The following is a 16,354-nucleotide window of genomic DNA, read 5'->3' as shown; positions in this document are numbered from 1 at the left end:
GGGCAGGAAAGGGAGCTACGTCCTCTGTCCAGATGAGGACAGAGGTCAGGATGGGGGCAAAGCTGTCCATGTCCACCAGGCTCCCTTGGGGGATAGCAGCGGGCAGGTGTGAAGTGTCCATGCTGCATGAGCCACAGAGAACTGTCTGCCAGCAGCAGCAGCAAAGAAGTTAGCGGGAATCCATTCCAACGCAAATGTAAGACCCACGTGTAAGAAAAAAATAGCAGCTCTGAATGTCAAGTGTAGCCCCAGATGCAGCTGTCTGGCTCTGTGCAGAATTGGGAACACGGTCTGCAGCTCCCTGTGAGAGCCGGGTTCCCGTGGGCTGAGAGACTACAGGGTGTGGTAAGCAGAGATTTAGGGGCACTTCGCATCTGGCAGAGTCCAGTCAGGAAAGAGCTAACCCTGGGGCCTTCCTTCTGACTGTGGCTATACCCAGAGTGGATGACAAGATTCAATAAGACAGAGCAACATCTGATCTAAAGCTGCTCAACCAGCCCCTGACTTCACCATTAGGCCAGAAAGTGGATTCACAAGGCAAAAGTGTATTGAATTAACCCTCTAGATGCAACCCAGCAGCCTTGCAAGAGCTCTCAGAGTTTGATGCCCTAGTTTCCTAGGGTCAACCTGATAGGGATCCTGTGGGTTACTTAAATATAAACAGTATATGAGGATGAGAACACGGTATTGGGCAGACCAGAGCAAACTGAGGTCCAGTGGCAAGAGTCCCAAGGGCACAGATTGGCCAGACATTGGGAGGAGAATGCCAGGGAGCACCTGAAGTCAGGGGTGGAAACTGCCAGGCAATAGTCATGCAACAGATGCTGTATAGATGCCCCTGGCCACAGTGTCAGCTTGGGCAGCCCCTCTGTCTGCCACCAACTTGCAGGCTTGGTGGACTTTGTCCAAGTTTCCCACTTCTAACTTTGTGCATGTTGTGCTGAGAACTGAATCTAGGACTTTTCTTCATTTTAAAATGAAAACAAACGAACATTCTTCTGGGCAGTGGTGGTGCACACCATTCATCCCAGCACTCAGGAGGCAGAAACAGGCTGATCTTTGAGTTCGAGGCCAGCCTGGTCCACAGAAAAAGTTTCAGGACACGCAGGGCTACACAGAGAAACTCTGTCTCAGCAAATAAGAAAAAAAATAACAAAATCTTTCCATTTCACATTGTAACAGAGCAGATGCAACTGTAAACTGAGAGGGGATTATTGAAGACTCAGAGGTATCCAGAATCTATCTAACAACAATCCTCCAACCCTGGATGCCAGGAGCTGAACCCAATTAGAGGGACAGCATCACAGAGGAGGCCACAGGAACAAGGGCGCTCCATAAGAAAGACTACCTGTGGGGCGCAGTGCCAGAGGGGCAAGAAGTGTGGCAGACACAGCAAGATTTGAGGTAAATTTAAGAGGAAGAGGACATTGTAAAAGAGAGTAGGAAGGAGGGGTTGGGTTTGCATCCTAAGGAGAAGATGGGAACCCAGCCTGGTGGAAGGGCAGTCAGGTGATACTAGAAGAAAATTACATCGAGTTTGGTGCAGAAGGTCGGCGTCAGCCTGTAGAAAACAAATTGAGGATAGAGTGGTGGCTACGTGGTTTTTAAGTCAGCAGCTTGAAAAGCGCACCAGGTGTTGACCGTGGGGTAGCCAGGGTTCCTTGCCATGGGAGCCTGAATTCAGCACCTTCATAAGTAGCCAGCTGATCTCTGAAATCGCCTACCTTCCTTGCACAGGTGCACATACCTGAGACAGCTGCTCAAGGCAGAAGGTGGCCTTCCCTTCAGGAACCCCAGGATCGCAGGAACAAGAAACAAGGAGGAGGCTCTCAGGTTCCGTTCCTGACAGCTGTTGTCTCTAGACAATATTATTTCTTGTTCCAATTCCCTGGCCTCAGTTTCCCAGTCCCTGAGTAAACAGGTCCATGCTTTGGGCCCCATTGTTATTGCTCTGGTTGGTATTCTAGAATGCAGCAGAATCAGGGATGGGTGTGGGGCCAGGGGCTCTAGTTGAGGGTCAAGCTCACAGGGGAGATATGAACAGGAGCCTGTGGCTCCAGGCACCAAGAAATGATTCAAAAACCTCTTGGGCCTCAAGGGGCAAAAGGCCCTTGCTTGCTAGGATCTGCATGCTAGGCCAGGAATAGCTTTCTTTCCAGAGGTTGGGACACAAGGAAGTCAAACCAGCCAGCTCTAGGGAGGTTAGGCTCCTTCCAAGTCAGATCCTGTGGAGGTCAGGTCTTGTGGAGTGGGGATCCATGGAAGACAGACCCAGCTGGGTCTTTTGGAGTTTGGGCTCTGAAGGACATCGGTGCTGGTACACATCCTAGAGAGCAGGGTGACAAGCAGGGGTGGAGGCCCTCAGGGCAGGCTGAGAGTGTGGGCATCCAGGGTAGGTATGACTCCAGACAGTGAGAGAGGCAGGGGGCAGGCTCCATATGATCCCCTCGGCTCTTCTCACACGTCCCCCTCACCTCCAGTTTGGACCTATGAAAGAGGCTGGATGGAGCCAGATCTGAGACTGACAAGAAAGTGCCAGAGAGACGGGCTTGCAACTTCCCAAAGTGAGACCCCCCCCACACACACATTAGGTGTGGCAACAGCCCTCCTGGGCAGATTTGCCTCCTGAGTCACGGGACAGGCTGAGCCTTGGTGCTCTGGTCAGGATGGGGCCTGAGATCGTGCATTAATCAGCTCTGCACAGAGGCCCTGTCTGTGCCCTGGCTCTGGGCGCTGGATGTTCACATTGACTTCAAGGATCTAGGCTCAAGTCCCACAATGCCTGAACCTTCCAGAGTCTACCACAATCCCATAGCAGGCAACTCCCATGCTTTCCTCTGGCCCTTGGGCCCCTGGTGACCGGTGTGGCTAACCAAGCCTTGTCAGCCTGGCTGAGAAAGGCAGGACTTAATGGGTGTGCCTGGCCTGACCTCTAGGAATCTGGATTTGTCTGTGACTATGGCAGAAGTGTTCTCCTGGTAAGCACTGCCACCTGGTGGCCTTCCCAGGCATGGCCTCCACTCCAAATCCAAAGCCTTCTGGGACATCGATCCCTGAGAAGCACTAGCAGCATCATAAACTTCCTAGCCGCCTCTAGACAGGTAACCCCCAGTGTCCCCCAAGCCATTCTGGACATGGGCAGTTATCCATGTGGTATCTGCAGTGCGAATTTCTAATAATAAAAACCCAGAGTAGGAAATCAGAGAGTGAAAGCTGAGAGATCAGAGAAGCAGAGTAGTAGGCCACTAGAGGGACTTTTTACCTCTGTCTAATCCTCAGACTGATGGGGCGCTCCTGCCTCTACAGATCCTCAGACTGCATCCTTGGACTGCATCCTCAGACTGCATCCTCAGACTGCAGACTGCATTTCCTGTCTCCTCCCACCTTATATTACTCTCCAGCCCTCTCACGCCTCCCTAGTCCTGGATTAAAGATGTGTGCCACTACTGCCTGGCCTCTAGGGCCACCTAGAGGTTTAACTCTGCATTTTCACCCTCAGCAAAGCTTTATTTGTTAGATCATAAACAAAATATCACCTCAGGTACCATGTCCCTTGTGGTCTGCGAACACACCCCATTTGGCCCTTGTGAGTGTGCCTCCTCAGGAGGGACCCCTCTCTCTCAGGTGATGGGTGAGCACCTAGTAGTCTAAGTGGAGTTTGGGGTCATAATGTATTTTGCCCAGATGTTTTCTTTGTGTACAGAGGTTCACAAACACCCAGTAGGATGTTACTACAGACCTATGAGATGTTGATGTCTTCAGGGAGAGCCCACCTGAGTCAATTGGATGAGGTCCTCAAGTCTGGATGAGGTCCTTCTGCTAAAGGGATAAATTTGACCATGAACAAGAGAAAGCGGGGGGAAGGAGGTGTCAGGAGAAGTAGACTGAGGACATCTGCGAATTAAGGAACAGGAAATGCCCTCGGAGACAGTGCCAGGATGCAGTGGCTTCCCAAGGCCAAAGTCTTGGGGCCTTGGATTTTTCTGTGCCCACACAGTCCATGAATGCCTAAGCTCACTGCTTCCCTAAGAAGAGCATCCCTGTGTGTCAGCTGCCCATGGGATTTCTCATAGCATACAGCCCCAGGCTCAGTCTAGGGACCAGCTTCTTATTCCTTCCCACCACCAGGCCACTAACCCATATTAGCCGTTAGCTATCTAAAGGACCCATAAGACACCACGGAGTGGCTGCCTAGTGAGGGTGAGAACAGTGGATACTCCCAGAGTATCCCCAGCGTGGCTATCCTTGAAGGAACTCGCCAGAATACATCTGCACTTCCCTGCTGGCCAGAGACTCTCAGGCTCCCACACACCAGCTTCCCTTCTATGAATGGAGTGACAGATGAGGCTGCTACCCTACAAAGATAGCATAACACACAAAGCCTGGGCAGGGCACCGTGGCCAGAACAGATTGCGGAGAGCTTGGGGCAGGCACAGCTCTAATCAGAGGAAACCATGCTCTACTCTGTCTATGGCCACTGGCTGACTGGACAATGTCTATAACCAAAGGCCATGTGGCTCTGATGTATGGATCAGGTGCACCCAAAGGGAACACACATCTGGTGACCCCCCCCACACCCAGTCATCTTTACCTGCTCTCTTAATAATAGGCTTATTTTAACCAGGTATTTGGTACCTAGTAGAAAGATTCCATTTCCCAATATTCTGGCTGCAATGGCCTTACTACAGAGGTCATATTAAGAGTGGTAGCCATACCCTAAAGGAGGAAGTCATGCAAAACAGAGCAACAAGACAGCAGACTCCCCTATACTGGGGTTATATCTCTGTGAACAAGTGACATTGGTTATTCAGGACTTCTCTATTCATCACAGCCAACTCTTAATTCCAATTCTAATGCTATAGGAGACCTCTAGGCTCAGAGAAATGAGGCAGGCACCACTGAAGGTAATTATAGCCAGAAAGAGGAGCACAGGACATTGGCCATGCCCAAAAAGGTGAAAGCCGTCATGAGTCAGGCCACCCAACTGCCCTCAAATTCAGACTGATCACAGTGGCCCAGAAACAGAAGGCTTCACTGGCATCCACAATGCCTGCCAGGGTCATGTAGCCCCATAGACTCTCTGGAGGTCATGCTGCAAAGGAGACATAGGATGTCTTTTCGAGCTGTGCCAAGAGCTCTTGGCATCTGTCTAGGGTGAGCTACCAGCTTGAAGAGCTCCCAATCCAAGTACAGCTGCTCCTCATGCTCAGCTGCTCCTCACGCTCAGCTGCCCCTCATGCTCAGCTGCTCCCAGAGGCCTAGAGAAGGGGCTGTGGGGTGACAATTCCAGAGGTCAGAGCAGCAAAGCCCCAAACTTACAGGCCAGAACCCACCACAGCCAGGCTCCTCCAACATTCAGGCAGTAGAGAGACAGACTGGGTGAGTGTCTACCTATCCTGCACCTCATCCTGCTGGGGTTCAGGGTACCCAGAGGATAGGTAACCAAGAGTCAATGCAAGAGCCAGAGGGGGGGTAAAGTGTCAAAGAAGAAGAGAGGGTGGGCACACAAGGGCAGTAAAGTAGCCAGGGTGGTATCAGAGCTCACGCCATGTGCCTGCAAGTGTCAGTATGGAAATCAGCGCACTGTTGAAGGGGGTGGGGATGGCACGGCCCCAACCAGAAGCACCTGTTGTTCCAGGATCCTGCTATCCTGACAACTGAACGCTATACCCTGAAGGTGTGGACTTGTGCTGTCTCAGACTGGTTCCCAAATGGGTGGGGCATATCTGGTGTTTCACAGTCTCAAGTCTGTAGCTATTTGAAGGTGCCCTGTAAGATGTTCTGGTAGGAAGATGAAAGACCAAAGACTGGGCAGAGCCACACTTTGACTAAAGCTGTTTGGTTACACATACCTCTAGCCTCCCATTTAAACTTCAGCCTAATGGCAAGACCCTGAAGATGGATTTGGTATGTGGGGATGGGGTGGTGTGAGTAGATTTCTTCATCTTCCCTATGTAGCCACATTAAATGTCTTTTTTCTACTTCTATTCCTTAATGACTGATTGGCCTACTGAGGATGAGTGCCGAGCCTAGGTTGTTAAGACTGGAAGGACCCAGCCTCTGACGCTAACAACTCAGGTAACAGCCCCAGGAAACACAGAGCCTGGGACCTGAGAGGCCCCAAGTTGAAGTGCTGAGTGCCGTGCCTCCCCAGCTAGACCCCCAGCCCTTACACCGGCTTTCAGGAGACACATGCAAATGAAGAGACCAGGCGGTTCAAGTTGAATCACTGTTTTACTAAGTGCACAGGTCCACTGGGCATCTGAACTCAGCCCTGTGGCAGCAGAACTTTCTAGAACCTTCTGCATGCATCCCTGCTGCGGGATTACGTCCCGAAGTTCCCTGCGAGCACACGCTGGCCCGCCCGCTCACACAGCACAAGGGCCATTCTGTTCATGTCGAGTAAGTTAGCATTTCAGCTAGTCAGTTAGAAAACTAGAGTTCATTCCCTGGGCATCTATCCCTAGAAGACAGCGTTGTGTGCAGGTGGCGGCACGCTGGCCAAAAGGAGAAGGCCATTTGCTGCGGCCCAAGGGCACGTACAAAATGTTTAGGGTGCACGTCAGTATGAAGGCATTATGAAATATTCTTTGGAGCATGAACAAAAGTGCAAAGACAGCCAAAGGCAACAGCGCAGATGGGGAAGCTGCAGCCGCAGCTGCGGCCAGGAGGGACAAGACTGCAATGGGTAAGTGTGGGCTGGAAGCGCAGGGTGCGCTGCACTGTATATGGGACCATCCCAGGGAGATGGATGACGTCAAGGGGATCACAGCTTTGAGCCCCTCCGTGTGGGGCTGCTAGGGGCAGCCCATCGTACCAGCACTCCTCTCCAGTAGCAGGACCTGGAGGTGGAGTTCAGTGTGTCTGTATCAGGCAGAGGCAGGGGTGACCTTGGTGAATTTCCCTCAACATACATTAAGGCAACAACTTTGTAAAAGCCAGTCCCAATTGGATGTGCGGTGTTAGCATTGTGTATTCCTGCCTGAGAGTCCCAGAACAGCCTGGGGACTACCCCTTCTCAGATAGGGAGCTTCGGGGTGGGTTATAGGTCAGCCAGGACACGAGGAACATCTGAGACAAATCAGAGCTCTGAACAAACAAAACCCAGGCACCTCTAGGTGTTTCATGGGTCTCCTTCCTAGGACGCAATCCTTTCTCTCTACTCCCATTCCTGGTGCTCCCCAAGGCCCGTTGCTAGAACCACCTCATAGATAAGCAAAATTCATCAAACTGTGGCCCCAATTTATTTACTCACATGGACACTGGGCCCCCTAAACCTAGGACCTAAGGCATGTGTTGGGCACATGCTGAAGACTCCTCAGAACGAAGAGGCACCTGGATCTCTAGAAACTCTCATTCCATCATAATACCCCCTCCAGGAAGCTCAGCTGGGGCACAGTAGGAACCTGGGACAGACAGACAGACAGACATGCCTGCAGACTCTTCTTGGAACTCTTCCCCCACATCCTACATCCTATGCCCTGGGAAGTCTCAGGTGAGCCGAAGGCCAATGTCTCTACATCATGGGAACAGATGACATCATTCCAGCCATGTGAGCTTGGACTTCAGGGGTATTCTGTGTATCGATTCTCCACTCTAACCCCAGCCCACCCTGCCGGAATGCAAGGTGCCCAGATATCTGGGTCCTTCTACTGTGGGCCCCACTGTTCAAGTTTTTCATGTTTATTTCAAGAGGTTGTGGCCTCAGAGAAAGGCCCACATGTTGTCCTGTTGGGGTTGGGGTATGAGCCATGAGCAAGTGTATTAGCCTCCACTCTCTGCACTACTTACAGCCAGAAAACTGAAAGACGCAATCTCCGGTGTTTCAGAACGGCATTCCTGTCCCAGATTCTCTCACCTCTGAGGTCTAAAGACATCTCTGGGCCCACTTCTTTCCACAAAAAGCAAGGGTGTTCTTCACAGTGCCCCTGATACAGGATAAACCCAGTAGGGATGGCAGAAGGCAGGTTGGCCTCGTTTTCCACATTCCGAATCTGTAGCCACCCGCCCAAGAGGGGAAAAAAAAAACCTTAAACCAGTGCATTAATGGTGGAAGATGGTCCTGGATATGAATCCCCTATTTCTAGGGACTGGGAATGACTGCAACCTAGAGTACCCTCCAAAGAGACCCATTTAGTGTCCAGTGCAGACTTAAAGCGAGGCCCATAAAGGCGAAAGGGAAGTAACTAGCTTAGTGGACACTTGGTCTGCCCAGACCACACGTAGGACGGCAGATGGCCCCTCACCCCGGGTATTCTGGCCCTGGTAGACAAGCGTACACTTCCTGGAGGCCGACTGAAAAGGTCCGGAAGGAAGAGGTCAAGCCCGAAAACATCAATCACAGCCTGGCATGATGAAGCAGGCGTGTAAACAGGAGGGCACTGAGAACTGGCCAAGACCAAGAATGACCCAATGCAAAGACTGACCTGGACCTCAGGAAGCACTAGAACTGCTTCACCCTGACCTAGCCACAGCCTCTCTTGACAGCTACCAGCTAGTCCAAGGAGAAGGCAGTGTGGGAATTCAGTGGGCTCCAGGTGCCCCTCTACCACTGCTGCCCAGAAGCTCTAGACACTGAAACTCCCATCCAGTCAGTGCTCAACATAGAACATTCATCCTTAACTCTTGTGGTACCCTCTCCAGGTAGCTCCCATTAGGAATAGCCAAAGACAAAAAGATTAAAGTGTGTGGGGGGGGGGTGAAACCTACGTGTGTGTATACATTATACATACAGGTTACTCATATGTGTACGTGTGCACATGTGCATATACATGACTATGCAGGTATAAAAGTAGACACCTGCTGTATGTGCACATGTGGAATTAACATGTAACCTATAAGCCGGTATGTTTATATGTGTGTGTTCATATGTATGTGTATATGTATGCGTATATTTATGTATGGTCTGGCAAACTGTGTGAGCTTCCATGTGTATGTGTGTAACAAGGAATACATATTTGAAAGTACACCTGCTGTATGTTCACTTGTGTCTCTGTGTGTATACTTGTGTGTGCATATGAAAGCGTGAACTGTAAGCTTTTGTGTATACATAGATGAAAGTACTTACATGCCCAGTGTATGGGTATGTGCTGGTAGGCATGTGAGGGAATGTGTTGGGACAAATGTTTTCTGGGAAAAATTTTGCCATGGGGCAGCTGCTAGCCTTCAGCCACACTTGGTTACGTGTGAATACCCAAGAAAGTGCACAAATTTCTTATAGGAGCTTCTAGCCTCCATCCTGTCCTGTTTCCCTGAGGGTGGGGATGCCAAGGCAGTGGACATTTGTGTTGTTCGGGCCTGGGTCTAGGTCCCCAAGAAGGGGTTTGGTTATCTCTCATATTGGGGTTTCCATGTCACCCCTCGAGGTGAACTTGCTCTGAGTAGCCAACACCGCAGCCTTGACCAGTACTCCTCATTTGCAGAGCAGGCCACAGCCTGCCTCTCTTTTACTGTAACTTAAATGAGGGTTTCTGACAGATTCTGTATGGTCAGGGTTTCTGGGGAAAGGAGGGTGCCTGTTCTTCACACCATAAAACCTCAGCTCAGGGTATCCCAGGCTCTTGTATCCACGACAGCTCTGGGGGTAGGATGTGGGGTCACACACACAAGGCAGGATACACTGTGTGGACCATATAGGACAGATGCAAACCTCTTCCCCACATTCCCTAGAGCTGAGACAGCTATGGCCTACCCAGGTCTAGGGGAGGAGTACTCTGGCGGCTGGTCTGCCCAGGTCAGGTGTACGTGCCCCTCTGCCCTGGAGGGTCTGAGCCCAGGCTCAACTCTCCAAGAGAAAACTAGTGAAGGGGCGGCTACTCTTCCCGTCTACATTGCCCGCCATGCCCACATAGGAAGAGACATCTCTCACACCAAGGAGCTGGCTACGGCACTGGCCCTAGGGGACCAAGGGGCACATAGTGTGACACCAGTTCTCAACCAGGAGCCTAGCAGAGGCACCCTGAGGTGCAGTCCCTAGAAGCCGAGACATGGAGGACATGGAGGCCACATCAGATAGCAGACACAGCTCCCAGATGCCCAGGTCCCTCACAGAGACATGACCTCAAGCTCTCCTCAGGGATGGGGTGCCTCCTGCTGAGTTTAGGCCCCAAGCTGCTTCTACCCCTTCTAGAACACTTAAAAGGGGGGTGGGGGAGAAGTGGGTAGAGCTCTTCCCAGGCTCAAGTTCTCCAGCCCTTGACCTCACTGACCAGGACGGCTGTTGCCTCATGGAGACTGGGGTCCCTAAATGCTATATCATTGGGTGCCAGACACCCCTGTGCCAGATGTTGCAGGACCACAGCTGAGGGTTCTACCTTGTCTCCCTCTAGAGCTGGCTGCCACACGGTCCTAGATGGCCCACTCACAAGATGGACAGAGTCCTGCTCACCAGAGTAGAGGACAAGGTGTTCCCAATTCCCCAAAACACTCAGAGGCCACAGCCAAGGGACCTAGAGTGACTGAATAACTGTGGATGGCCAGCTTCCGTGGGAAGGATCCTTGACCAGGCACAGAGGCCATGCTCTCATGTAGAAAGAGCTGGCAGTTTGACGATGTCATGTCATCCAGCCCTGCCTGGATCTGTAGAGCCAAGTGCTGAGGACAGTGCTGGTCTGTTCACCAGATGGTTCTCTTGACATACTGGCTACAGCCTGGAAACCAGCGCCATACCAGGAAAAAGTGAGGCCATGAAGTGCCAAGCCAGACCTCCCAGGCTACAGTGCCAGGAGGAGGCAGCCAGAACCTCCCACAGAACCCCCTTCCAGAAAAAGGCTGTGAGCTGGGTCCTCCCCAAAGAGGTGGAAGCCAGGGGTGGGGGCCCAAGGGTCAGTTCTAAGCTCCAAGTTGATCCCTAAGGACTCATTCCTTCCTCAACTCCAGGAAAAGGGTCCTGAACTAAGGGCGGCTCCCATGGAAGGGTCCACAGAACCTGGAAGAGGAAGATGCTGGCCAGCAGCTCTCTAGCTAGATGCCCAGGGATGAGGGGCATTTCCTAGCCACACACACACAGTGGGCCTGGTAATGCTTTACTGGGGGATAAGCAGTCAGGTGTGATAGTGGGCCATTCCCAGCGACCTACGATACCTCCTGAGCTTCCAGCCTATGCTGGGAGACCCCTGGGCCTCAGGACTGGCCATCAGCAGCAGACAGGCCTACTTCACCGCTCCCTCCCACGTACCTGATCCCAGCCACACCCCCACTCACAGGTGCCACCATCCCTCTGCTGGTCCTCACTCACAGGGTGATATCTGTCTTCCAAGAAGACTGAGCAGGGCTAGCTTTGCTCTCATAGGTAGCTCCTGGGGCCTCCAGGGCCCCGCCTCAATCTCCCCCTCTTGGTTGGAAAAGAACTTCTATAAAATGGCTACCATGTGTGCCAAGGAGCCCTGCCTCATCTCCACTCCACATGAGCCCTGACAGCCAGATCCCACAAGCATCCCCTCAATCCACACTACTCTATGACATTCTGTCACATCAGGAGAGGCCCTGGAACTCCAGCTCCAAATCAGGACCAAGAGTGGGTATGGCACGGGGCCCAGCAGCCCAGCCCAGTCTCACTTCCTGGGCCCCGCCCAACCCACATCTCCAAAGGGGCCCTCGCCAGTGGCAGAGCGTGGGGGAGGCCCACATGGTGTGCAGAGGTCTGAGTCTGTGTCAGACTCCCCCTCCGCGATGTAGGGCCTGACCTTGGCACACGGCGCCACGGCTGCGTAACAGCTGCCTAGAGCATCCAGATTCTCCTTGGACTGGGAGATACTGAAGCCACTGAAAGAGCGCTCCAGCTCTTCATGGTCCACAGATGGGATGGAGATGGAGGTGTCGCTATCCCGCAGGGCACCCTCAGGGGGCCTACAGGTTGGGGCGCTCTCCAGCCTCAGGAACTCGGTACTGGCCCGGTTGCCCCCACTGTAGGCAGACAGCGACCGCTCATGCGCAGGAGGTGGTGGGATGCGTACCAGTGAGCCATGGTCTCCCACAGGGGAGGTGCCGTGGCGCTGGTGGCTGTGCTGCCATGAGGTGGACGGAGGACACTGGGCAGGGGGCATGGCTGGGGGTGCAGCGTAGTTCCTCTGTCCTGTAGAACTGGTGGAGCGGACGATCTTAATGATACAGCCATGCTTGTCCGCATGCTCACGGCTGTCCTCTGGACTGTGGTACGGTGGTGCCGGCTCAGGCTCCTTGGCCCCAAAATAGGCCTCTGTCTCTGCTGGTGGGATGCCCATTCGCTGCGTATAGATGCTCACCAGAAAGTCTATCTTCTTTTCCATGGACAAGACCTGTAAGAGTCGAAGCTGTTGGCTGCGCTTTTGAGGAGAGGACCCAGGATGCACCCAGGTGAGAAGGGGCAAAGGAAGGAACTCGGGAACTGCCCTTTCTCTACCCCAGACTTCCAACAGCTCAACCTCTGAGCTTAGTGTGTGTCTGAGCTCAGGTCAGCTCACAGAGGGACTCATGTGGGAGCTCCTAAGGATCCATTTCCAGCAGATTAGTATTGGGCAAGGAAAAGAGAAGGGGAAGAGGTAGGCCGTGTGCAACTTCTGGCAACTTTCTGTTGCATCTACCCTTATGCCTGGGCTACTCAGCAGCCACGGGTAAACAAAATGAGAGAGAGAGAGAGAGAGAGAGAGAGAGAGAGAGAGAGAGAGAGAGCGCGCAGAGGTCATTCCCCTCCCAAGCTTCTCCCACCTGTTTCTCCACCTTCCCAAGCCGTCCCATCATGCTGGGGTCTTCGGGCAGCTCCGTCTCTGCTGGGCCTTTGGTGCGGTCCTTGTCCGTTATTGTTGGGCCCCGCCCCACAATCTGGTCCACTCTAGCGGGAATAGAGACCCAGCCCCCAAGTATGAGTTTGGGAGGGTGTGGCCAGGCCCCTGCCCCTTCTTCCTGGGCTAACCCGCAGCCCCCCAGATCTGAGCTCTGAGTCCTATCCAGAGCCGACCGGGGGGCAGCAGGTGCCAGGCAGATGGACACTGGTGCCTCATGACCTCAGGCTGCCTCCTGACACCTTGGGTCCTGTTTCCTATCTGTTCCATCCCCATGGGATCTGGCACATTAACAAGGAGTAAAGGGAAGTGTCTCCCTAGGGCCCTCCCTAGCATGGCTCCAACCCCATTGGTCTTGCCTCACAGCTCTTCCCAGACCTGGGATTCACTGGTCTCACAGCATACTTAGGCCCAAGGGGTCAGAGGTGGTTGGTTGGTGGGCATCTAACCAAGTGATCAGAGTAGGGGAGGTTGTGCCTTTGCCCAAGTAGCCACCCCCTGCGAGCTTTACTCCCACATTAATGTGCCATGGAGTTCCTTGGACCCCAATGGGTATGACAGGGACAGTGTTAAATGTCTGCAGCAAGGACAACAGAAGCAGGGAGGAAGTGAGTGTCAGCTCCATGCATCAGAAGGGAGAAGGAAACAAGAGCCACATAGGAATGGTCAAAGCACAACCAGGGGAGAGACGAACACTGCCAACCAGGGATTTGTGAGGTGGTAGGGTTGGGGATATATGCACACAAATGTGCTAATGCATGCATGCAAGTGTGATGCATGTGTACTCACGTGTGTGTGGGGGGTAGACTCGCACCCATGTGAATGAATGTGTGTGCTTGTAAAGTGCTGGGTGAGATGAGAAACTCAACTGAGTTGATCAGTAATGATAGCATAATACCAACAAGAAGGGAAGAAGTTCCTTTGTCCTCAGGGGATGGGGGTTCCTATCTGCCCAGTGTGGCACCAGCAGATCCAGGGCATGTTATGCAAGCATGTAGAGCTGAGGCGAGGCTGGCAGGTGTCACGAGAGTGAGCATGGGCTGGGAGCTGCAGACCACTTAGAAATAAAGATCCTGTGAAGAACCTAGAAGCCCACTGTATCCAGAGTATGGCTGAGCAGGACTTCTCAAGCTGAGCTGTGTAGCCCCACACATAAAGCACACGCCAGCAGGTACATGGCATCAGGTTCTCCCTTCACTTTATACAAACTGGGGTGCCCTACCTTCTCTTTTGGCAACTCCAGAGGGAGGTGCAGGCTTGCATCAGCCAGGGGCAGCCTTGGCATGCTCCACTGGACTCATGCTGGGCTCATGCAAAGGAGGGTGGGAGGGATGGCAGGGGGGACCTTCTGGCTCCAAGCAGATGTCAGTGACAATGGCAAGGGAACAGGTTCCCTGTTGTCCCACTGTCCACACAGTCCAGGCACAGATGCACAGCCCCTTCACCCCTGCCACATGATGAGCCATCTGCCCAGCGGATCTCAGGGGTGGGCTTCAAGTTACTGCAAGGTAGTCAGACAGGGGTCCTCTGCAGACCTGTGCCATCTCCTCCCCCAAGGTTCAGGCTGGGGCATCAGACTCAACCCCCAGGTGCTGCTCTCCTCTTGGGTGAGAGAGCAACTATGCCGTAAGACCTCTACTGTGTGTGTGTCTGTCTATCACCCTGCTCCAACACAGGAGAAAGCAGAGAGGGCTCTGAGGTCTGCAGGGCCTTCCCAGCCCACGCCTGGATGGCCAGCTACCACGACTTTCAGAAAGACCCAGGGGACAAAATGGGCTTTGGTCTCATTGGCAGATACTGTCATGGGCCACTCTTAGTCTGGAAGCCATCTGACCATCTCATTGCCTGCTCCCCCAGGGTCCCTCTCTCATGGGTTGGTATGCTCATCACATTGATCTTTGTGCTCATGAGCAGCAGCCCTGGCCCAAAAGGACAGAAGCTACATCTGCCAGTTTCAATTTCCCAAACTCTCTGAGCTGCCCAGAGCTCTTCTGCCCCCAGCTGACAGACAGGGCAGTGTCTACCTGCCCTCTCTGAGCCTGCTCCTGAGAGCTTTAATTTTGCTGGACAATCAGGCCCACCAGAGGGAGACAGGGAATTATCTGAGTGGTCACAGGGTAATCAGGTCTTGAAGTCTCTATTAACCACACCAGAGCTGGCTTTTGTCATCTGACTGTTCCCTGGCCCCCATCTGTCATCTGTCAATCAACTGAAGGGCGGGATAAGGTAGGCTGCCATCTTCCTTCCTTCCTTTTTTAAAAGATGGTTTTATTTATTATGTATACAGTATTCTGCCTGCATGCCTGCAAGCCAGAAGAGGACACCAGATCTCATTTTAGATGGTTGTGAGCCACCATGTGGTTGCTGGGAATTGAACTCAGGACCTCTGGAAGAGCAGCCAGTGCTCCTAACCTCTGAGCCATCTCTCCAGCCCGCTGCCATCTTTCTTATCAATGACATCAATGATAGTGGTGGTAACCTGAATAACACCAGAACTGACAGAGTCAGCTTGGTGGTGGGTGTACTATGGGGGATTTTCTCATTTATTTCTGCCCCCTGCGGTGCTGGGAAATGAACCTAGGGCCTTACACATGCCAAACAAGTGCTCTAGCACCAAGCTACATCCCCAGTGTTCACTATTCTTCAGAACAACCTAGGGGGCAGGTGCATCTAACATCTAAGGAAGTAACCCAGGAAAGTAACCCCGTCTGCTCTAGTCTACACAGAGTCAAGGTGTGCACGGTGGTCACCCCAGCAATGGGCAGGGATGAGTCTAAGCTGGTCAAGGGCACAATGTCCTCTGCTTCAGTAGCCTCACCAGATAGACAGAAAGTCCATGGAAAGACAATCCCTGTAGATGGAAGACTCGGAGCACTACCTAACAGCCCTGGCAAAGGGTAGCCTTTTCTCTAACGTGCCCTGTAGGAAGAGAGAGAACCCGAATGTCCCCTGCCCTGTGGAAAGGAAGGTGCAAGCTGCTGCCATCATGCGGCCCAGAGCAAAGGGGCTGGCCATTCACAGAGGGTTGGGAGGAGGCAGTGCATCCTAACCTAGGTGAGTACTGGGGTGACTCTCTCGAAGGGGCCGTGGGTCCTTTGGTAGGGTACTTCTTGTGCCGGGGAGTTGAAGGGGGTGGGGGGCCCACAATCATATCTATCCTGGCAGCATAAACAAGAAGAGAGACACCAGCAAAACACATCATAAACAACCCAAGGTGACTTGCTGGGCATGCACAGAAACATGGAATAACTTGACAATAGTGATTCTTCCGAAAAACATGCTCAAAACAGAACAGTAGACCCACACTCTGGCCCCTCACATCTGTCAGGCTTCTCCCAATTCCCAAGAACTGTCCAGCCTGCCCACTGAACCTCAGGCGGAGTACAGGATGGATGGGTGCTGGGCGCCAAGTCCCACAAAGAGACTCCACAGCGGCAGAGCAACTGAAGTCTGCGTCAGGGGCCAGAAGCACAGGGCTCCTCATTGGCGTCTGTTTCCCAGACAGGAAGAGAGGGAGCAGGGACCTGTGGGATGAAAGACTGTGGAGCAGATAGTTGTGGGGATGGGCATGGTATTCAGCTGGAGGCTGGGGATTC

The 16,354-nt window shown here is 52.9% G+C and overlaps 1 protein-coding gene across 16 annotated transcripts in view; it reads right to left on the bottom strand.

Annotated features, from left to right (window-relative positions):
- Positions 1-6,215: 6,215 nt before the first annotated feature.
- Positions 6,216-16,354, bottom strand: part of Kcnq2 (potassium voltage-gated channel subfamily Q member 2) — a 63,891-nt gene continuing 53,752 nt past the window's right edge. For 8 of the 16 annotated variants that reach the window (XM_085696870.2, XM_085696867.2, XM_085696873.2 and 5 more), the window contains 3 exons: positions 15,809-15,916; positions 12,685-12,808; positions 6,216-12,275 (listed from right to left, as the gene is read on the bottom strand). In XM_085696870.2, coding sequence (XP_085552996.1) covers positions 11,553-12,275; positions 12,685-12,808; positions 15,809-15,916 — 955 coding nt within the window. In that variant the 3' untranslated portion in view covers positions 6,216-11,552. The remainder of the gene's footprint in view (positions 12,276-12,684; positions 12,809-15,808; positions 15,917-16,354) is intronic. The other 8 variants (XM_048441343.3, XM_085696872.2, XM_085696874.2 and 5 more) reach the window with 1 other exon arrangement.

Source organism: Myodes glareolus, chromosome 10, assembly GCF_982192425.1.
Source record: "Myodes glareolus chromosome 10, mMyoGla1.1, whole genome shotgun sequence".
NCBI classification, from domain to species: Eukaryota; Metazoa; Chordata; class Mammalia; order Rodentia; family Cricetidae; genus Myodes; species Myodes glareolus.
Note: the sequence above shows the minus strand (reverse complement) of the source record. Positions and strands in the feature narration are given on the sequence as shown.